The sequence below is a fragment of the Hemicordylus capensis genome, chromosome 2 (assembly GCF_027244095.1).
Source record: "Hemicordylus capensis ecotype Gifberg chromosome 2, rHemCap1.1.pri, whole genome shotgun sequence".
In the NCBI taxonomy this organism is placed as follows: domain Eukaryota; kingdom Metazoa; phylum Chordata; class Lepidosauria; order Squamata; family Cordylidae; genus Hemicordylus; species Hemicordylus capensis.
In genome coordinates, this window is record NC_069658.1 from 149,343,458 (window position 1) to 149,366,514 (window position 23,057).

At 46.3% G+C, this 23,057-nt stretch overlaps 1 protein-coding gene across 1 annotated transcript in view; it reads right to left on the reverse strand.

Annotated features, from left to right (window-relative positions):
* LOC128347203 (low-density lipoprotein receptor-related protein 2-like) overlaps nt 1-23,057 on the reverse strand; it is a 68,081-nt gene that overhangs the window by 31,386 nt on the left and 13,638 nt on the right. The window contains exons 8-14 of the mRNA XM_053301477.1: nt 21,074-21,280; nt 12,362-12,530; nt 10,923-11,091; nt 9,243-9,477; nt 6,250-6,375; nt 5,271-5,495; nt 3,163-3,474 (exon numbers count right to left, since the gene is read on the reverse strand). Coding sequence (XP_053157452.1) covers nt 3,163-3,474; nt 5,271-5,495; nt 6,250-6,375; nt 9,243-9,477; nt 10,923-11,091; nt 12,362-12,530; nt 21,074-21,280 — 1,443 coding nt within the window. The remainder of the gene's footprint in view (nt 1-3,162; nt 3,475-5,270; nt 5,496-6,249; nt 6,376-9,242; nt 9,478-10,922; nt 11,092-12,361; nt 12,531-21,073; nt 21,281-23,057) is intronic.

Below are 23,057 nucleotides of genomic sequence, written 5' to 3' on the forward strand. Positions count from 1 at the left end.
CGAAACCATGCATGCCTTCTAAGGGACACAGCCGCTTCCATGGTTCGGGAACCCGCATCAGCACAGTGTCTCATGGAGTGAAGCTGCTGTTTAGCTACCCCAGCACCCTCCTGTAGGAGGGTGGTGGCTGCCTCCCTCTGGTCTTGAAGCTGGCTCAAAAAAGGGGCTAACTTTTCCAGGATGAAGTGCTGGTACCTAGCCCAATACACCTGGTGATTTGCCACTCTCAGGAGAAGGCTTGATGTAGAATAGACATGCTTCCCCAGTGCATCCAGCTTCTTGCCTTTCCTATAGGAGGGGGTCGACAGCAGCCACTGCTTTGATTTGGACTGTGCAGACTCAACGACCACCAAATTTGGGACAGGGTGTCTAGTAAGGTGGTTGGTGTTGCACCCTGTACATACCCTCCAATCTCTTGGAGCTGGGTGGGACCGACACTGGTTTCTCCCACGCAGCCTTTATATTTGGGCAGTTGTATCAGGGGAAGTGAGACCGGCCCCGGAGTTTGAGGCTGAATCAATTCAAAAATAGAATCCTCAATGTGGAACCTGGGATCAGACGTATCCAATCCAAGCGAGGTGGCCATACAAAGCAAGCGCTCAGTGTAATTCTTAAGTTCGGCTGAGGGAGTGCCATCAGCCGGATCTGCCCCCACATTCTCTCCTTCACTGTCTACTGGCTCCCCTTCTGGGATAGTCAGTGTATCCAGCAGTCACAGATCAGTGCCAATCGAGAGTCCCATGTCTGGACTGGTTGGTCCTGCTGGAGGCAGCAGTTGGGGTAGGGCCACGGGTGCCACTGGCAATGGTGGATTCAGCTCTGGATTCAAAGGCTCAGGTATCTAGGAGCTGCTTGGTTTTGCAAGCTTCTTTTTCTGTTTCTTAGGATGTCTCCTTGGGCTAGATGATTCCGTTCTAGACCCCGAACGGGTGCGTGATCTTCACCGGGCATCCCGCCACTGATAGTACACGTTGTCCCCTGGGAAGGGTTCTGGTTAAGGTCTGAAGTGTGAGGGATAAGGATAATGGTCCTCCTCATCACTGTAATATTCATACACCCAGTGGGGTAGCCGTCTGTCCCTCCCATAACGGGTATCACGGTCCCAGCGAGGGTGCATTCTGCCATATGGGAGGAGGTGACGTCTTCCCAGCTTCCTAGTGGGAGGAGTCAGTGGGGGCGAGCCCTCAGAGGAGTTGCTGGAAGATTTTGGCACGTAGGGGCCCTCGTGGTCCTCCGAAGAGGAATCTTGTGGCACTGATGGCCGATAGGAACTTCAGAACCCAAGGAGCCCTCCTCTTGATATTGAATGGGTAACAGGTAAATAGGGAGCGGTATGGGAGACTGGGGCATGTGCTTCTCTTTCTTCTCGCACTTTCTTGGGCCAGGCACGTGCTCTGGTTCATTCCTTGCACTCTCCTTTTCGGGCTTGGCCGGTCGCTTCTGCTGCTTTTTCTTTTGCAGCAGGCCATGCGCCCTGGTCCCGAGTGCCGAAGCAGGGCGCTGCAGCACTGCCACCTTTCTAGGAGCCGCACCTCTCTCCCCCAGGGACTCAGCAGGCTGTCTTGATACCGATACAAGTACTGAGTGGGCAGATGACGTTGCGAGAAAGCCTTGAGCACCCTGGAGTGTTACTGGGGTTGAGGGAAATATCGGGCATGACACCGGAGCCTGTAGGAGCTCGCCCTGCACAGCCGTGACCTTAGAAGCTGACACCGCTACCCCCAATGTAGTATGCGCTGTGTACTCCATATCAGAAAACAGAGGCTGGGTCTGTAAGACGACCACTCCCTCGGCTAGGCTCTCGTTCAGCTTCCAAGGGGTTTGTGGCAGCTGTTGAAGTCGCTTGGAGAGTTTGTTCCCATGAGCATGCTAAGCGGGACGCTCGGTTACGACGGGCTTGTTTGGTAAAGGACTTACAGAGCACGCACAGATCAACTCTGTCCGTCTCCCCTAAGCACAGTAGGCACTTAGCATGGCCGTCCGATGTAGGGATTTTGGCTGTGCAGCTCTCACACTGCTTAAGTGTTGGTTTAGCCAAAGCCACCATAAGAGACCCATGGCTGTGGGTGGGTGAGGGGGAAATACCAACTGAAATAAACATGCAAAACAAATACAGGCAGAAGTAAAACGGTAAAGGGGAGTAAAGAAAGGAAGAATAAAATGAGAGAATAATATGAAGGACAAACTGTAGAGATTTGCCAAGGACAAAGCCAGACGAAAGATTCCACGATCCTGCTCTGATGGTGGTTGATGAAAGACTGAGGTATATTGGGGTTCTATCCTATAGAGGGGGTAGTTTCCCACCTTTTTGCCTTTTAAGGGTGAAGCTATGGAATTTTCCGGAACCTGCTATCTGTGCAAGCGCATAATCCCAAGTGCGATGCACAGAGACCACGAAGAAGAACTGAAAGAGTCTGAGGAAATGCAGCAAAGGAAACTTAGCAGTAAGGAGAAAAATTGGAAGCTGCCTGGAGCTATGCAAGACAGAAAGAACTGGGGTGGGGCTATCCCCACTCAGGCTCGAGTAAGTGTGTATTTTTCTTTAGCTAATCAAAACTGTCCTGCCTTGGAGCATGTGAGGGGGCTAACCCGTAGAGGTGTCCTTGACCCCAGCATCAGAGAAGGATGCATTTCAAGAAGTTGCATGCCAGCAAAGTTTTACTTTAGCACTTGTGCAAATAGTCGATAGCTAGGTTGATCTGTATGCCTGGATACATAAGAACATAACAGGCCTGCTGGATCAGGCCCAAGGCCCATCTAGTCCAACATCCTGTTTCACATAGTGGCCCACCAGAGGCCTACTGACAGGAGTTGAGGGCATGCCCTCCCTCCTGCTGTTAGTCCCCTCCAACAGGTACTCAGAGGCATCCTGCCTTTGAGGCTGGAGGTGGCCTATAGCCCTCCAACTAGCAGCCAATGATAGACCTCTCCTCCATGAAATTGAGGGAGTTTAACTAGAGCAAGTTTAACTAGAAGGGGGGTATGCTTGTCAGGTGGCTATGTGATGCGACTTGATATTTACTCCAAGTTCTAGAATGCTTAGGAATATTCATTCTCAAGTCAGAAAGTGCTCTAGCTATTAAAGCAGGTTTTGCAGTGGCAACATTCACTATGCAGCTAACCTGGGAACTGCAAACTAGAAGCTCAAGAATTAGCATTTACCCATGTCTCTGGAACTCCAGAGGACACTGCTGGAGCTTGTGTCCAGGGCTAGTGGGACATCTTCTGTCCAGGTTTCATTCCACACTTCTTTGATGTTGCTACCATCAAGGTTCATCTTCTGAATAGGTTTGCCACTTTCAAGCCAGTAGAGAAATGCTCTTTCCCAGTCGAGGAACAGATGCCATATAGACCTTTTGGCATGATAGAGGATCTTGGTCATCATGCCAGCAAAAGTAGTTACTCTGATTTCAGTTCTGTCACAGGTCAGCCAATATAAGTCTCCAGAAGGTATATCAACACTTGCTGAACAGACTAGGGGGGGAAGAAAAGGAGAGAGTTACTCTCCCTCCTACATTAATCCTTAGCAAAGCTGCAAGAGGCAGGTAGAGACCAGTAATTCTTCCCACCATTGCCAACATGAGGTTTTCCATTTGTGCTTTGTTTACCACCACTCCATGCTTTAGTCAGCTCAGCAAGACTTACTTTTGCCTGCCTTTTTGTTCAATGAGTCATCAACGAAAACTCTTCCATATCCTAGCTGTGATGCCCTTTGCAATAAGGAGCAGAGCTGCTCCTGAACCTTGGGTCTAAAGCTGCAAGGGGTAGTGAAGTCAGACTCTGTGATCCCTCAAAACTACTTCCAGCTTTTACTGTGTAAGATATCACTACTGAATAGGCAAGTTCACTTTTGATATTTCTACTTACTTCCCCCACACCCATCCCTGAAAGAGGGCCTCTCTCCAAAGTTTGGGGCTATCAGTATTACATGAAGCTCTCATAGCATCTATCCCAGTACTGTACTCTGGCAATGTTCTCCAGGGTCCTGGTAGAGGAATTCTGCTCCATGACCAAGGAGCAAGATGCCCAGGCCAATCTTAAGTGCAGAAGGTAGACTATTGCCCCTTTCAAGCAATGGTGTAGCCCTAGATCTTGCTTCATTTGATTAGCACCAAATGAAGCAGGTCTGTTATTTGCAGGCTTTAAAGGTACTCATGTGCAAGGCCCCTGCTGGCTTCTACCCACTTTGTGTCCTGGGCATGTCCAATGGAAATATAAGAAAACCCCATTATTTGTAGGGGTTCTGTAGCATGGGGGCTTTGGATAGCAAATGTGTTGATAATGCTAACTTGGCAAAGAGGCACCTTTTAATGTGGTGATTCTCTTTATTTAGTAGGGGGAGAGTAACTGGCCCTATCCACCCCCAGCACAGTACCTCCAGTGACTGTTGCTGGTATCTATCTTATGTTTCTTTTTTTGATTGTGAGCCCTTTGGGGACAGGGATCCATCTTGTTTATTATTTCTCTGTGTAAACCACCCTGAGCTATTTATAAAACAAACCAGTCAATAACACCTGTCTGACTGTATAAATAAATAATAATAATCGTCAATACAAATTGTGGGTTAGGATCCTGAACTATTAATTGCTGCAAGTCAACCCCCCCCCAATGATAAAATTGACAAAATAAAGTGCCCTACTGTGCTCCACTATCCTTGGAGTCCAAGGATGTCCCCCATGAGTCAAAAGGTCACTGAAAACTGATTTAGAATGCAATAAAAATGCTCCTGAACTCAAAACAGTGGTTGGAAATTACCTCCAAGGTCATTTCTGGCCACCCCTGACCTGCAGATACTAGAGTTTAACCTGTTTTTTCTCCATGAATACAGAGGTCGGGTGTGTATTACTCAACCATGGATACATGGAACTGCAAATTGTGAGCCTGTGATTAACAAAGTTCTCCTGTGTCCAGTCTTGCACACTGGACTGAGATGCAATCCAGTTCCTCTGGTAGCAGGAGATTAAGGGGTTTACGGTATGTTACACATAAGCTAAACTATGTTGTAGACACTGGACTAAACTTTTAGAGTCAGGCCATGAAGTTGTGTTCCAGCTGCCAAAAGTACATCATGAACCTGATGCGATTCGTTTGTCTGATTATTCCTCTGTAGCCTTGTGGTCCAGAGAGACTTTAGGCAGTTTTCTAATATTGCAACAGGACTGAGAGTTTAGCTTCTGATCTAAATTTGTTTGCTGCCCTGCTGTTTGGCCAGAACTAGCTTTAGAGACAGGTGCTGAACTCTTGCTACATATTGAACAGCAGCCTCCCACCTGGCAAATTAGTAGGAATAATTAGTTTGGCTCTTGTCTCTTTATTGAAGCGCATCAGTTCTCCTTCGTCATCAGTCCAGTAGATTAAGCCTCTGCTCCAATCCATGTCCTGGAAGTAGATTTGTTTTGGCCACTCCTGGATCAGGGTGTGCTGCAACACCATTCCCTTTGGGCTGATTTGCAGCAAGGAGATGTTCTTAGCAGTGGCAAATAAGATCTTCAGCTCTGTAGGAGAATCACAGGCATTAGTGGAGGGTTAGGTTGGCTAGCAATTTTTATATTGCATTGGAATCCATTCTAGCTCAGTGTTCAAGTACTTTTTCATGGTTACACCTAAGCCAGAGCTGCACAGTTTTGGCCCTCCAAATGTTAGACTACAACTCCCATCATCCTCAGTGGCCAATAGGGGGATGGAGGTACAGCCTAACCTCTGCAGGAGGGCCTAAGTTGTGCAGCCCTCACCTAGGCATATGCTTGCAAGAAGCAATAGCTACTGAGTTCCTTATCAGTCCTATCTAAACACGACACAGGCTTGCTACTTTAAAGCCCCAAGATAAGGTAGTGATTAAGCAATGGATGCAAGAACTCCTTTTAAATGTCTATAGGAAGCTCACACAGATGAACTCAATTTGAGATGTCTATAATGCATGGTTTCATTTTACAAGTGAATCGAGTTCTGCTTTGAGCCTCATGCCAGAGTACTCAAGGATCTGCTGCCCAGTGATCTTGCCGCTCTACAAGGATTAAGTAGATCATCAATGCGAGTCAAGACCAAGCCCGAGAATCAGATTTCCAATTCTGGTTGTACATGGAGATAGGATTGCTTGAGTGGAAGCCTGCCACATGCTACCTGCAGCTAGATGGGACTGAAACATGTTGCAGATGCCAAATCCTAAAGTGTTGTTCAGCTTATCTGAAAGGTGGTGGAAGAGCAAGTGCATTCCCAGCAAGTTGAGCTCTCCGTTAAGCACAGGCTTACCTGCACATTTGCCAGAAGACAGGAGGAAGAGACCCTCTGGGCAGGCACACTTGTAGCCCTTGGGATGAACTGGTGACAAGAGGCAGATGTGGCTGCACAGTCCAGAAGCACATGCAGTTCCAGTATCTAGTGATCAAGAAAGTTTAGAGAGTGAATTCAGCACTTTCCCTGGTCTAAGCAAGCAGTCAACAGCAGCTTCTAGGTATGAGCAGGCCATGTGTCGTGTCGTGTCAAGTCAAGTCATGTTTATTTATGGTCATAGACCAAAATTTACATACATAATAATACACGTAATATAGTAATAATATAGTAATAATATAATACACAGGCCATGTGTATTATATACACTATTGTGTGGAAGCTACAGGAGCCACATCTCCAGTTGCAGAGGAGTAACTGCAGGAGAGAGGACATGTCCTCTCATAAGTTGATCCCCCGCCCCGCCGCTTCTCTCTCAAACCCGTTGGCATATTCTGAGTAGGTAATGTGCAGAGTGTGATGTAGGTTAATGAATGCTTGTGAATAAAACTGCAGTGGCCTGACACATACAGTGAGCCATTTTCACAACATATATATTAACTTGCCCTGTCCTAATTTAATATTTCCCCATGCTAAAGATACACAGTTCAGTAAAATAACTCAGTGGCTGACATCCAGACTAACATTGCATGTGCTGGAAAATGCTGCATGTGCACAATGGAGAAGGAGCCATTTTTGCCCATCTCCCCTTGCCTCTGCAGCCCACTGTGCATCCTGAAAATATCTCCCCCAAGCATCCCACAGGCCTTGGGGATGTATTTTTGGGATGCGCAGTGGGAAGGGGAGAATACCCCTCCTGCATAGTATGTGCCAAAAAAGTTTCACATGTGCAATGTTAGTCTGGATGTCAACCAATGGGTTCAAACCAGTGTTCCAAAATACAGATGGCAGTGGAAACCCAGGAGAAAGAAAAGCACTGATGTGACAGAATTTCCCTTGCTCTCTTAAAATACCTGATATAACTAGTGGACTGCAGAAACTTGTGCGAATTATGCTGTAATGGCAGAATGCAGCTCACACACACACCCAGCTGCAGATGTAGTAGCAGAAACAATTGTGGGGAGCAGGAATGAAGTGCGTGAAGAAGGCTTCTTAGTTCAAATCCAAATTAGGTTGATGACTCAATTTATTTAAAACCACTCAAAAGGTCAAGGCATTTTTTCCACATTTCAAGGACATCAGTTTTCAGTTAAGCCTTAGGTTTGGTATCTGGCTGGTACAAGGGGAGAGGAGAGCTGGTCTTGTGGTAGCAAGCATGACTTGTCCCCACAGCTAAGCAGGGTCTGCCTAGTTGCCTATGAATGAGAGACTAGAAGTGTGAGCACTGTAAGATATTCCCCTCAGGGGATGAAGCCGCTCTGGGAAGAGCAGAAGGTTTCAAGTTCCCTTCCTGGCTTCTCCAAGATAGGGCTAAGAGAGATTCCTGCCTGCAACCTCGGAGAAGCCGCTGCCAGTCTTTGAAGACAATACTGAGCTAGATAGACCAATGGTCTGACTCAGTATATGGCAGTTTCCTATGTTCCTATGTCCTCAACTCCTGCCTGTGGCTTCCAGTGGCATCTGGTGGGCCACTGTGTGAGACAGGATGCTGGAGTAGATGGGCCTTCAGCCTGATCCAGCAGGGCTGTTCTTATGTTCTTAGTTGATGTTTCTGGTCTGTATGACTAAGGAAGTGGTTTTCAAGCCTGTATGAGCAATGCCCAACTGGAGGTGTCACAGGACTGTGGGAATTCTAGCACCTTAGTGGAGGTTCTATGCCTCAGTTGTACAGGTAGTGAACGTGCAGCTCAGGGAAGTCTGGTATACACAGGTCTAGCGACATGCAGCCCAGAAGAGGCATCAACCACTTCAGGACGGACTGGGTAGATGAAGACCCAGGGCATGGAGTAGCCCCTTTGGCAGATAACCTTTTAGAAGAATCTGCTTGTGTTCTAGTCTGCAGTCTGGAACAAAAATAGCATCCCAAGCAACTAGTACCCCTCCCAGAGGGGGACAAACTCATCTGTAAGAGCAGCCGTTTCCATTGCTCTTTAGATGGCATCTAGCATGGCAATCTATGAGCAGTTCTCTATTTAGCTATGGGGAAAGCTCCAGGCTCTTCCAGCTCCTCTCTTTCTCACGGAAGTGCAGTTGATCTGTCAGCTGGGTTGGAATGGCCTTCCATGCAGTTTGGGATCTGTTAGGTGGGACTCTGGCTTTCCAAGCCACTGCTTTCCTGCTGCTTAGGGCAGCAGAAGACTCATGAATGGTCTCCTCAAGACAGCACTGCCTGTGCATCCCCAGGTAATGTGTGGAGGTAGTGCCGGGGGCAATGCAGTCACATAAAGTGCGGGTGTGAGGGACACAGGATGGCAGGTGCCACTCTAGGGCTTTGCAGCCACCACCTCCCTTCACTCACACACTGGGGCATGACGTTTGTTTTGGCTCTTTGCCCCACTCCAAGTGAGCTAGAGCACTCCTGTCAATACCACTCCTGGTGGTATAGTCCAAGTGTTCCTTGGCATGGCCCAAGAATGCCAATCAATCCATCCCTTTGTTATAAAACTGCCGCCCTGGAACCAGAAGGTTACAAGTTCGATCCTGACCAGGGGCTCAAGGTTGACTCAGCCTTCCATCCTTCCGAGGTTGGTAAAATGAGTACCCAGAATGTTGGGGGGCAATATGCTAAATCATTGTAAACCGCTTAGAGAGCTCTGGCTATAGAGCGGTATATAAATGTTAGTGCTATTGCTATTGCTATTATAGTCACTGACCAGCGCAATACCCAGGAATGCCATGCACCCACCCACGGATGGGGCATTCTTATCCTTTCCCTCAAGGCATAAAGTGTCTTGCACTGGCTCTTGATAGTGCCACCTGGCAAGGGTGGAGAAAAGCCATTTCTACTACTACCAGGTCAACTCTGTCCATTGCTAGCTAACCATACATTCTAGCTTTAACTCGGGTTTACTTACCCTGAGACGGTGGAAGCGCAGGCATCATGGTGAATGAAGCAACTGAAGATATTGACGAGTTCAGCAATACACTGGGAACACCTGGAGAGGTGCGGGTTGCATAGAATAGGTGCCCTTTGTCTGCCCAGAGGAACCAGTTCTCAAACACAGCCAGTCCCAGAGGTTCTTGATCTTTCAACAACATATCTGGGAAAGTGTGTCTGCCAGTACCATCCACTTTCATGGTCTCTATGGACTGGAGAGCAGCAATAATGCTATGTTAGTTCTCTTGAATAGAAGCTAGGACCCCATCAGTATTCCAGCTAGTACCAGTTACAGTCTTTGATGCCAACCGTTATCCACCTGCGTGTTCTGGGGAACACCCTTACCCCCAAACAGTTCAGGAGTGCTGGTACAGCACTATACCAGTATTCTAGATCCTACCGCTTAATTTTTTTTTTAAAAAGTTGCTTAATAGCCATTTTACTGGATGCAGAACAACTCTGGAGGCCAAAGCAACAAGCTAGTTAACACCCTAGACATATAGCAAAGCTATAGTTTGGCTTGCTGAACCTCATCAGCAAGGCATGCATTGACACACCAGATGCAGTTAACTAGGTTTTGCTAGCTTCCAGCCATGGTATCATTTGTAGCCGGTCTAACATTGTGCCTGTAGAGGGCTAGAGTAAACAAACAGTAGGAGCTATAGGCTCCTGGAAATTTAAAACTGAGGTCTGCTCATATTTAGCTTTACACCAATCTCCAATGTTTTTAGAGTAAATATTCTAGGATAGCACATGGTTCCCCAGTCAAGCTTCATGCTATACATTTTAGGAATAAACTAAGTGTTAGCAGCTGAGACATAGTGGTTTCTTGGTAGCAAGCTATGTCTTGTGGCTTGTCTAGATCTGTCTTTGTCCCCTTGCAGGTCATGTCTAAGCTGCTGCAACAGCAATCTCTGTACAAAGAACTTTGTCATCAGGCATTTGCTTTAAGGCAGAGGCCTTCCATGGGTGGTATCCAGGCCAGCTGCCTACAGAGCAAGGAGTAAGTGTGTCTTAGGAATTTATTGGGTTCCACCATTTTATATTCACACTTTGGTCTTACTTACATGGATATAGTAGTGGCCATGCATTTCTAGGATGACAGAATGTTGAAGTCAAGTCTAAGCCACTGGATACAAGATCCAGCTTGGAGAGCAAATATTTAAAGAGACTCTGCTGCATACAGAGGTTTACCTCATATTAGAGAGACAGGACTCCTAGCACAGTGGCAGGTAGATGTAGACCCAGACATGGGGAAGGGGACTCAATTGCCCTTTCATACTTTACTGAACCAGGAGAAAGGAAGTTTCCTGCAGCAGGCACGTTTATCCATGCTTACAGACCTAAAACAGAAGTACTAGCAAGCGGACACATGTCTGTCTTCCAGACTACTATACTAGCCAATACAACTAGGCTGTAGTCTGTGAGGGCTCATGCCACATTAGCCTAAAGGTGCCGATTACTCTAGATGTTGATTAGTGAGGTGATTACTCTCGATCAGGCCTGCTCAACTGAGGCCCCCCAGCTGTTTTTGAACTACAACTCCCATAATCCCCAGCCACAGTGGCCAATAGCCAGGGATTATGGGAATTGTAGGCCAACATCTGCAGGAGGGCCAAAGTTGAGCAGCCCTGCTCTAGATGGTCAAGTTCCATACCTCTTTATATCCACTGATCCAGTATAGTCTATCAGTTATTTCATCCAGGGTCAATCCTATAGGCTCTTCTGTTGTTGCCACAGCAAGTGTGTGTCTGTCCGAGCCATCCATCCCTGCAGCTTCTATTAGAGTCCTGCCGTTTTTGCCACGATTCACCCAATACATGTACCTACAATCATATGCAAGGTTAGTGTACTGCAGTATATGCTGTGGTGCTACTAAAGCACTGTAGCAACATGCAAGAGGGTGGGGCAGGGGGGAAGTTGACTACTATTTAGCCCACTATAAACCCAGTTGTGTTCTAGCAACTCAGTTTAGGTACTTTCCCACCAATTCAACTTTAACTACAGTGTTCAGCTAAGTAGTGTCTGTTAAGCCCTGGTTTGTCTCACTCTCAAGCCCCAGGTTGCCTTTTGCTCCACATATTTGTGCTGGCCTTAACAGCAGCTCATGTGCAGGATCTTGGATTCATGGCAGCTGCCTCCACAGGGTACATCTGTAACCACCAGCCACAGTCCTTGTATGGCAGGATCTCACCATGAAAGCTAGAACTTCATTTCCATAGCAAGAGGTAGCTGGACTCCGGCTTGGGAAACTCTTTACATCTGGTCCTAAGTGTGTGGGCTGGCAGTTGTGTACTGGTACCCCAGGACAGGTTTATATATGTTCAGGAGCACAGTTTTTGCCAGGTCCAAGCAAGTGTTGGCTCAGAGCCAGCTCCAAGTAGTTATTTCTCTCCAGTAAATCATGCCCGTGGTTCTCTATACTACATTCTCATCTGACCCATGCTTTCTAAGATCAGTTTCTCCAGGAAGATTCTGCTACATTCCTGAGACAGTCACTATATTGCTTTGCCCATTAGATTCACTCTTAAAGAAGTCTACTGCTTTTTATTCAATCTTGGTGTTGTATATGGCACCAATCCTTGTTACTTGGAGAATAGAAATCTTAACAGAACACTCCAAGGCATTTTGTTTTCCTACTCCAAAGTTTGTAAAGTACTGACTTGGGCAGCTTTAAGCAAGGATACTATAGAAATAAAATTCAGTCCAACACTGCAGTTCAAAACATACTAGAAGTTGTGACCAGCTGCAGTAGTTCATAGGAGTTCTAGGCATCAAGGTCAAACATTGTGCACTCTGTGGACAGGAACACACAAATGATGCATTTTATAACCTTCAGATAGAGCTCCCAGATTATGGAACTGTTGTGCATTAGGACCCTACAACCAGTGAGCCTCTTGACCTACTATATAGATGGTAGGTCAACTCTCCCCAGCACATCTCAAGGACTGTAGTGGTAATAAGAAAACAGACTAAGGGTTTGTGTTTAAGGGTTCTCTGTACCCAATATGAGACCTAGTAACAGACCCCTGAAGTCAGGTCCATCTGGCTGCCAACTCCCAGCACAGCTATCAGCACTATTTTTCTATTTCTCACCTTTTCCTTGGAAATACAATCAGCTGCTCTGGCATCAGGTTCTTCTCCAGAACCTTCACATATCCCCTGCCATCACTCAAGCCCACAAAGATAGCTGGAGGTGAGCTGCTGGCCCAATACAGCTGCCCTGTAAGCCAGTCTACAGATATGCTGTGGATATCACTGGCATCTAGAAAAAGGATCAGTTATGTTCAGTTAGGCTCTAGTATTTTGCTGGATTTATATAGCTATAGGCAAGAGCTGGAGAGCAAGGAAAACTATTGTGAACAGTAGGAACATAGGAAACTGCCATATACTGAGTCAGACCATTGGTCTATCTAGCTCAGTATTATCTTCACAGACTGGCAGCGGCTTCTCCAAGGTTGCAGGCAGGAATCTCTCTCAGCCCTATCTTGGAGAAGCCAGGGAGGGAACTTGGAACCTTCTGCTCTTCCCAGAGCGGCTCCATCCCCTGAGGGGAATATCTTGCAGTGCTCACACTTCTAGTCTCCAATTCATATGCAACCAGGGCAGACCCTGCTTAGCTATGGGGACAAGTCATGCTTGCTTCCACAGGACCAGCTCTCCTCTCCGGTCCCAATATCTCAGCCATAATATGCTCTTCACGAGGGAAATTGTTTCTGGTAAGTTATACAGACGCAATTGGAGAATTGAGCATTGGTTCACTTACCGTGAAGGTTTCTTCTTGTTGCTGGGGTCAAGGACATTACGATGGGTTATCCCCCTCACGTGCTCCTAGGCAGGACTTTGTAACTAGTTTGAAAAACAGAAGCCTCTAGAGCCTGAGAGAGATTACTCTGCCCCCAGTTCTTTCAGGCCAAGTTTAAGAAGTATGACTAAATGTGTACCAAGAATATATAAGCAGAATAGGGTAAAAACATGAGAAACTGTGTCTCATAGTACAAAGAGGTCATTGATAACTTTCCTCCAAGTAGTCTGGTAAGAATTCTTGCCACATAACATTGAATCAATTGCGAGTAATATGTCATGATCATAAATAATCGAGGATGTGATATCTCAGGAGCAGACAGGTGCACTAAGCCGGGAGGGCCGTGATGTCCTTAACTCCAGCAACAAGAAGCAGCCATCATGGTAAGTGAACCAATGCTCCATTCTCAGTGGCTGGGGTCAAGGACATCATGATGGGACATAGCATAGCTTGTACGTCACCTAGAGAGGGAGCACTTTTGTCTACTCCTGGGGGAAGCACCCTTCTTCTGAAGGCTGCCTGGGCAGAGGCATACATGTCTATTTTATAACGTCTCGTGAAAGTTGGATTCTTCCATGTAACGCCTTACAAATTTCCTGTAATGGTGCATTTGTGGAAGAGGTGGCTGATGTAGCTGCCTCCCTTGTAGAATGAGTCATTTTCATAAGTGGATAAAGACACTGTGTCTCATACACCAGTGTTCTACATGGTTTGATCCATCTTGCAATGGTCAATGAAGACGCTGGCCTCCCCACTGATGCTGGAAGGAAGGATACGAACATAGAATCTGTAGTGTGAAAAGATGCTGTCCAGTTTATATATGTCTTAAGGCATTGTCTAACATCCAGTTTGCGCCATGCTTTTTCTCTTTGATGATGATTTGGATGTGGACAAAGTGACGGAAGAAAAACATCCTGCGATTGATGGAAGGGAGAAATAATCTTAGGATGACCAAAGGGATCAGGTACGAGACATACAGAGTCCTTTGTGAATATGCAATATGACCTATTTACAGACAAAGCTTGCAGCTCTGAAATGCATCTCGCCAAGGTAATTGCTACTAGAAAAGCTAACTTAAATGTTAATAGTCTTATCGGGATTGAATTTATCGGTTCAAAGGGTGAAGATTGTAAGGCATTCAACACAGTGCCCAAGTTCCACGAGGAAAAACAGTGTGCCGTCGGTGGAGACAGGAGAGTAGTTCCTGAGGAACCATTTCAGGTGTGGATGTGAAGTCATAGTTCTTGCCCAAACACTTGAGATTAGACCTACTAGTGATGCCACCTGTCTTTTTAGCGTATTAGGCTTCAACCCCATATCAAGGCCTTCTTGTAGGAATTGTAGGTGTTGAATCAAAGCCTCCCCTCAGGACACTTTGTGGCATGCTGACCACCTTAAAAATGCTCTCCATGTACACTGGTACACCTGGTTTGTGGAAGGCCTTTGGGATGCCAAGATGGTTTCAGACACCCTGTTTGAGTAACCTTGATGTTTCAGCAATCTCCACTCAGTCTCCAAGCAGCAAGCCATAACCAGCTTGGGTTTTGGTGTTGAACTAGCCCCTGCAGGAACAGATCCAGTGTGATTGGAAGGAACCATGGTTCTGCTTTGGCCAGGTGTAGAAGTTCTGCGAACCATGGTCTCCTAGGCCAGAACGGAGCCACTAGTATCACTTCTGCTTGTAACATCCTGATATGCCTCAGCACCCTGGCTAACAGTGGAGTAGGTGGGAAAACATTTAGAATGCCCTCTGGCCAATCTGCTGAGAGAGCATCTGTGTCCTCTGCTTGTTCGCATGGAAACCTGGACATGAACCTTGGCAGTTGGGCATTTTGTAGAGTAGCAAATAGAACCAACATTGGGCTCTCCCATTGTTGAGCTACCTGATGAAATACTTTATGGTTCAATGCCCATTTGCTTGGCATTAGGTTGACCCAGTCGGCCAGTTGTTTCAGGTCTCCTTTCACATGATGTGCCATTAGGGACACAAGATGTAGTTCTACCCAGGACATTAAGAGAACTGCTTCCGGGTGCAGGGCTTTTGACCGTGTGCCCCCTTGCTTGTTTACATGGGCTTTCGCTGCCATATTGTCTGTTCTGACCAGTACATCGCGCCCCTGCAGTTCCTGATGAAAAGCGGTTAGAGTGAGGTGAATAGCTCTTAATTCCAGCCAGTTTATACTGTGCTGTTCACTTACCATCCACTTCCCTTGTACCGAGTGTTGAAGGCAATGTGCTCCCCAGCCCCTGTTGCTGGCATCTGTTACTATAATCTTTGGGGGGTCCCGAAATTGCTTTCCTCTCAGTAGATTTTGCGGTGAGAGTCACCACTGGAGAGAGTGATGCACCTGGGGAGATAGTGTCACTAGCATATGTCTTTTATTGGCTATAGCCTTTTGAAAAGGAGAAACCATTGGAGTTCCCTCAGGTGTAGTCTCGCCCATGGGACTGCCTCTGACGTTGCTACCATCAATCCCAGAAGTCTTGCCAATGAGAGTAGAGGTATTGAAGGAGTGGCCAGTGCCTCTGACTTCTGCAATGATAATTGTATATCTGTCCTGTGGCAAGAACAAATGGTCTTGGACTGTGTCCATCACCACTCCCAGGTGCTGTAGCTTGTGTGATGGAGACAATTGGCTTTTCTTGAAGTTCACCAGGAACCCATGTTCCTGTAAAGCTTGTAGTAAAGCTGTAAAGTTCCCATGTTCCTGTAAAGCTGTAAACCCATGTTCCTGTAAAGCTGTAGATCGGTTTCTGCTACTTCCCTGGACAACGACTGGATCAAAAGATGGTCTAGATAAGCAAAGATCTGAACCCCCTGGAGGCTGAGATGAGCCATTAGGGGTGCTAAGACCATTGTGAAGACCCTGGGAGCCAATAAAAGGCCAAACAGAAGTGCCAAGTATTGGTAGTGTTTGCCTGAATATTTGAACCTGAGGAAGCATTGGCTGCTGGGGAGTATCGGAACATGAAGGTACGCCTCCTTCAGGTCAACAGAAGAGAGGAAGTCCAGGTGGTGTAGGGCCTCTGCTACTAATCTTAGAGATTCCATCTAGAACTTTTTGCACCTGATCCACCTGTTCAAGTACTTTAAATCTAGTATTGCTCTTCTGGAACCATCCTTTTGGGGGATGGTAAACAAGAGGGAATAGATTCCCCTTCCCTCATGGTTTGGTGGTACTGGTCCCACTGCACCTATTTCCTGTAGACAAAAAAAATTTGCAATTCTAAGTGCTTGGAAATAGAGAGATCTTGGGCTGGAAGGAACCTGTGGGAAGGAGGGGCTTCCAATTCTTTCTTGTAGCTGTGCTGAATTATGGTGAGGACCCACCTGTCCGATATGGAATGTTCCCAAACCTGGAGAAATTCTGACAGGTGACCCCCCCAGACGTACTTCTGAGTCACAGTTGCTTAGTTTGCTTGTTCTGGTTAAAGGTTTGTCTGCTGCTTCCAAAACTCCTGTTCTGGAAGCATTGCTGGTTCCAGTTTCCATGCTCAGGCCTGAAATCCCTATCCCACCCAGTAAATGAGGGGTGGTAGCTCCGAAAGGGCTGAGAGGGTCATTTAGACGTTGGCTTATCTGGTTTTTGTGGTACCGAGAGCATGGTTTTTCTTTCATCCCTGGATTCTACAAGGACCTCCTTCAGTGCCTCCTCCCTGAACAGCTTTGTGCTATTGTAGGGCACGGCAGTTAGATTTGTTTTGGAATTTGCATCCACCTGCCAGCCTTTTAGCCAGAGGTGTCGCCTGCCCACCACAGAGGCAGCGGATACCCTTGTAGCAAGTTTTATAGAATCTAACATGGCATCTGCCACAAAGGCTTGAGCCTTTTGAATTCTGAGCAGTTGTTGCCTCATTTTAATTTGATCTGATGGGGGAATCAATGAGCAGGTCATCAATCCATAGCAAGGATGCCCTAGCCACGTGTTGCCAAAGCAGAGTTATCATGCACTCTAAATGATATCACTGCTTTTTTATCAGAGGGATCCCTTAAGGTTGCCTCTCCATCTCGGGGGAGTAAGGATCCAGATAAAAATTGTGCCACTGGGGCATCCGTATTAGGCATTTTTAGTAAGTCTGATGACTCCTGTAAAAAGGAACAACAACTATTTGCCAAAGCCATCGGTTTCCTATTTGCTGCTGGTAGGAGCCATTCCTGCTTTATTGCCTCAGTAAAGCATTCAGGCATTGGCACCAACATATCCCTGGGCTTTGCCTTGGGAAATACAAGGGCCTCCTTTTGCTTACTGGGTAGACTCTGGTGCTACCTTAGATTGTAGACCAGTAGTTGCTATGACCCTAGTCATTAGTGGGTTAAAGTCCTCAGATATAAACAGACATTGGGAAACGTTGAGCCTGGGTCTTCCCCCTGACCATTCACTCTCTTCAGGTACCATGTCCTGGTCCTTTGTGTTCTCATCTCCTTCCTCTGGTTCCCCTTCAAGGTCATATTCCACACCAAGTACAGGTGTAACTGGTATTTTATGCTTATCAGGAAGAGTGGGTCTGGGGTTCAGTGGATTAGGGTCTCCTGAATTTGGACCTGACTGATCTGAGGAATGTAGTTCCCTGGGTTTATGTTCAGAATCCTTATCCCCTTTTGAATTTGGAGTGTGTTTTCTCTTTTTAGTAGCTTTCTTGGGGGTTGGACTAGGGGTGAGGAAGAAGAGTTTTTGTTTTTTGGATTTTTTAGACTTAATGTGAGGTTTAAGCTGCTGAACAGTATCCACAATGACATTTTTAAAGCTTGCCACTTCAGGAGAACAGGCTTGGTGAAGCTAGGAAATGGCATAGAGGGACCTGCGTGGGAACTATTCACAGTAAGAAGAGGTCTCACCAGCAATCCTGACTGTCCCTGGTCACAGTCTGATGTCCTCTGGTGAGGTCCTCCATAATTCCCCTGAGGAGCTTTATATTTTTGTGCCCTTTGGGGCACTGACGCTATTTTGGAGCTTGCTGTCTGCTGCTGTCAGTGAGGAAGATGAGGGGCCCGATCTGGCCACTCAAGCCCTCAACTCTCCCTCTGTTGGCAGTGGCTTGGGAAGGGGGCCGTTGCCTCCCTCTGAAGCATGGTGGCAAGGGAGGATGGAGCAGAGGCTTCAGCATCTGCTCCAAGCACTCCCCGGAGGTCTCTGGCCGCACTACTGCATGTCTCACAGCCCGAAGGTGGGAGACGCGCTGCGGCACAGAGGAGCGCTTTGCTGGGCGGGGGCAGCAATCTGGGCACTCTCAGAACACAGATCCTCCTCTCGTTTCCTGCACTCTCCATGGCAGGGGGAAAAGGCAGAGAAAGGGGAAGGGCAAAGAGAGAGACAGCAAGGATGGAATGACAAACAGGGGTTTTTGTGTGTGTATTTTTTAATTGTAACAGTTAAGGATTGAGGGGGAAAGGAAATGATTCAATGAAAATTGAAATGGTAGAAGATAATGAGCTGAAAGTGGAGAGATAAGATCAGTCTGTCCGGAGCGACGCAGAACTGAAAGAACTGGGGGGCGGAGTCATCCCCCTCAGGCTCTAGAGGCTTCTGTTTTTCAAACTAGTTACAAAGTCCTGCCTAGGGGCACAAGAGGGGAATAACACATCTTGGTGGCCTTGACCCCAGCAACTGAGAATGGCATGACAGTAGTATAACCCACATGTAGCTGAACGTGTTGCTTTCACATTTAACGTGATCGTCTGGATTTCTAGTTAGTGAGGGAGCTCAAAAAGGTGTCAAGGGACAGTGCAACATTTGTGTTGTCCACAAGGAGAATTTCTGTATCACAATCCATATTTTCACTGCCAGCTGACAACAACAAATATTTATATGTTCCTTTTCAACCAAAGTTTCCAAAACGGTTTACACAGAGAACTAAAATGGCTCCCTGTCTCCAAAGGGCTCACAATCTAAAAAAAATCTAAGATAGACACCAGCAACAGCCACTGGAAGGTCAGACTACTGTCCCACCATAGTACAAGCTTAGATGTTTTTACTGGAACTGCTGGAGGCCATTTTAGTTAGAGACACGGAAGAAAATGGGGTTCTGGACCACAAGGCACCCTTCAGACAGATCTAGACTAACTGCTTCCCTACACACACAAACACACACACACCAGCCTTCACAGATCTTGCCTTTCCCAAGGAAGGAAGATACAGGCATTGTTCTACCTAGCTGTTCCAAGCAAGCCTGTTCTTGCCTTCAGGGATTCTGGCCAATAAGACTGATTAGCACCCAGAAATGTTATATTCAACCTAAACGTTAAGAATCTAGTTACAGCAACTATAATCCCTACTGCACTGGTTCCATTTTGCCCTTCTAAGGGCCCCTTCATGGGCAGAAGTGTATCTAGGGAAAATAGCGCCTAGGGCAAACACTGAAATTGCGCCCCCTGTCCAAACATCCGACACCCATCTTTCAGATAACTTTACCATAATATCAGCTGAAAAATACAAGTCAAGCTTGTTAATCTTTTAATATTTCAGAAACTATTTAGCTGTAGACATAGCCAGACCAAAAAGTGCTGGAAAACTACAAATTTCAGTATGCTGGGGCTCATGAAATATCCAAATACTATGTGGAAGTGTACTTGGAAAACTAATGTCTAATTCTCTACTATGCATTGTAGCATCACTATTACTTAAATTTTAAAAATAAATGGAGAATTTGACTTTTCCCAGAGACACTGAAAATCGTTAAAGGATATGCAGAGTAAACTGTGTCACTGCTTGGAATAGATTCTAGTATTTCAGAACGACAGTTAAAATGAGAGAAAGAGAGCAAGAAACTCCCAGTGGGCCTTAATACTAAGGATTTCACACTGATTCAAAGACAAACTCACCATTAATAGCCATATTATTAAGACATCACATTTAACTCACTTATCTCAAGAAGCAAAGTAAGAGCAAATGAATACAATCCTAGCTCCTAAGCATCAGCTCATTATTCACAAGCCCTGATTCTCTGTACATAGTGCCAAACTGAATATGTGTACAGTGACTTATATTATATTAAATTTAAAAAATACCTGTAGCCCCTTCGGGGGCTTCCTAAAGGCTGTGGGGTGAGTCTGCAAAGGTCCCCCCTCCCCTCGCTGGCCTCTATGGCTTTGCAGGGACCATTTGAGTATGTGCGGTGTGTGTGTGTGTGTGTATATATATATATATATATATATATATATATATATATATATATATGGCTGCTGAGAACAAAATGGCTGCCATGCATGCTCAAATGGCATGGCCTAGGGCCTCACAGAGGCCATTTGAGCATGCACAGTGGCAATTTTGTTTTCGGTGGCCATTTTTTTAAAAAAAAATTAAAAATGGCGCCCCCCTTCAAGTGGTTCCTGGGGCATGTGCCCTGCCTGCCCTACCCTAGATACGCCCCTGTTCATGGGCATTGAAAGCCCTGGGCCTCATTGTCCCAAGTGTTTTTTCTTGAGGCCCTGGATCAGTTGCCCCTCCAACCGCATTTGGGAGGCAGAGGGTAGTGGTGCTAGCAGTGCTGGAGGAGATAAATTTAACAGCAGCTTTGCTGCCACAAAAGAAAATGCTGAATGGCCAAGTGAGGAAATGGCTGTGCAGGGATCCTGACCAACAGAAAATCTGCATCAGCTTTACAGCTGCAAAATGAGAACCTCAATAGGGAATTGAGAGGCACAACTTAACTGCCATAAGGTGGCTTTACCAACACAAAAAGATAGGTACCAAGGAACAGAGTGGAAGTGGGAGCCTGAGCTAGGACCTGTGGGCCCCAGATCTTTTTAGTGCTTAGCCACACCCCTGCATGGCTTCTTCCTGAAACACTACTCTCCTCACAGCCATCCTGTTAAGCAGGTCAAGTTCCATCACCAGCGATCCTTGTGGCCACGGAGGCTCTGAACCTGGGCTGGTTCTAGCCCAAGCACCATTGTGCTGTCTAGCCACTGAAACATTCCAAGCACAGGCTTGAACAAGGTGCTAGAGGCGCAGTTTTTCTTTGGCTCAGGGCTTAGTCAAGTATTGCATTACCCACAGCTTTACCTGGATAGAGGGGAACTTCATTTTTCCCTGGCACATAGACGTGCAGTTTCTTCCTTTCATCCACCCAGTAAAAGGTTTGTCTCAGGAAGTCACTGGCAATGGAGATAGGAGTTGTCTCTGTAGATACTAGGACCACGAGTCGGTGAGTTAATATATCCAGAACAACAATGTTTTGGCCAGCAGCCAGCAGGATTTTGGGATGACCATCTGGAAGAGAGGCTTCATTAGCTTCCAAGCTGAACTGAACAGCTCTCCCTCCCCAAACACAAGCCATCTAGCACATTCATCTACTTTCTACAAGAGACAGCAGGTAGCTAACGATCCATGGAGATTTAAGCTGTATGAAGTAGTCTTACTGGGGTGTCCTTTCCACAGGAGGCATTACTGAAGCTTGTCTTGCTACCAAGCAAGGGCTAGTTTTTACCTATAAAGCCCTCAACAGCTTGGGTCCCAGCAACTTGAGCAGAGCACCTTAGTCATGAACCCTGCTGCCTATTAAGATCTAGGGAGGTCTGGTTCTGGTTGCCAGCAGCTCATTTGGGACAAGTTGGGACTGGGCCTTCTCTGTTGCTGCCCTGGGGCTTTGGCATATGCTCCCTATCAACCGAAGACCATCTTTATCTCCGATTGCTTTTAAGAAGACCCTCAAGACACCTGTTTTCTCAGGCTTTAACTGAAAAAGTGTTCAACTGTTTTAGCCATTTTGTATTTGTTTTAATTATGCACACTGCCTAAAGATACATTTATCAAGCAGTATATAAACAAAACATACCGTGTACTGCCAATAGTATATCCCAGGTCTAGGGTAGATCTAATCCCCTGTCCTGAGATTTTAGAGTCTTATACTTGGTCTTGCATGGTTTGCCAACCATTTGATCATCCATTTGTCTAATTTGGTTCTATTCAGAACCATTTTGTCTTCCCAGGGATCTGAGTTGTAAGTGAGAACTCTGGGCTACTCTTGTTTGGTGACAGGATTCTCCACGATCTCAGTTGCCAAGCATCCTTTAAGGTTGTGTGTACCTATTCAGCTTCTCATTTAACACATGAGGATATGTACAGCCAGCCATTCTAGAAAGAGTCTCTACTCTCAGGTTAAGTTGCCTTCAAGGAAGGGTTTCAAAATGTAATCAGATTTCCATATTTGTTATTGCTAACCAGTCACCAACTCAGTGACTAATAACTTCTAGATGATTAAGTTAATGAACATCCTATCAATACTATCCAACAGCATTATCTTTGGTTTATGGTTAGGATATTGTGCACTCCCACCAACACACGCTAGCTATCTGGGGCCAATTCTACTTCCAGCATACATTCAAGTGTGCAGGTTTCCACTTTGTCCCCAAAGCAATTGAGCAATTAGTATTAGACACCACTGCTCCCCCCCTCCCCCATTTATGCCCAGGAATGCAATTATAGCCAATGGAGGAGTGACATACCATGCAATGTTTCAAGGAGATCTGTGGTGTGGACCCAAGTATGACTGGTTAGGTGATGTAGTTGGGCTACTTGGTACTTACCATGAATCAGACTGGTAAAACTATTCTGTAGCCTAATCAATATTGGTTAGAAATGCAAGATGACCAAAAGCAAGACAGGTCAGTCTAGTACATGACATGCTTTCAGACTGGCTATGTGCTCTGGGCCAAGCTACAGCTTTAGCACACTCATAGGTATGTCCCGAGTTTTGTGGCAGCAAGCTTGCTAGCTTTGTCCATACTGAGTAAAGCCCTCTGCTTCTTCCATGGAGTTATGTTCCTATCAGTGCTTTTAAAACAACCAGTATATCCTACTTTTCTCCAGTAGAAACAAAGCAGCCTTTCAACTCTGGTGTTTATGCCTGCTAACTGAGTAAAGAGGCACCCTTTAAAGTGGCAATTCTTATGTTTAGCAAGGGAGAGCAACTATCTCTATCCGACCCCAGCATCCTTCCAGTGGTGTCTAACTTGTGTCTCTTTTTAGAGATTGTAAGCCCTTTGGG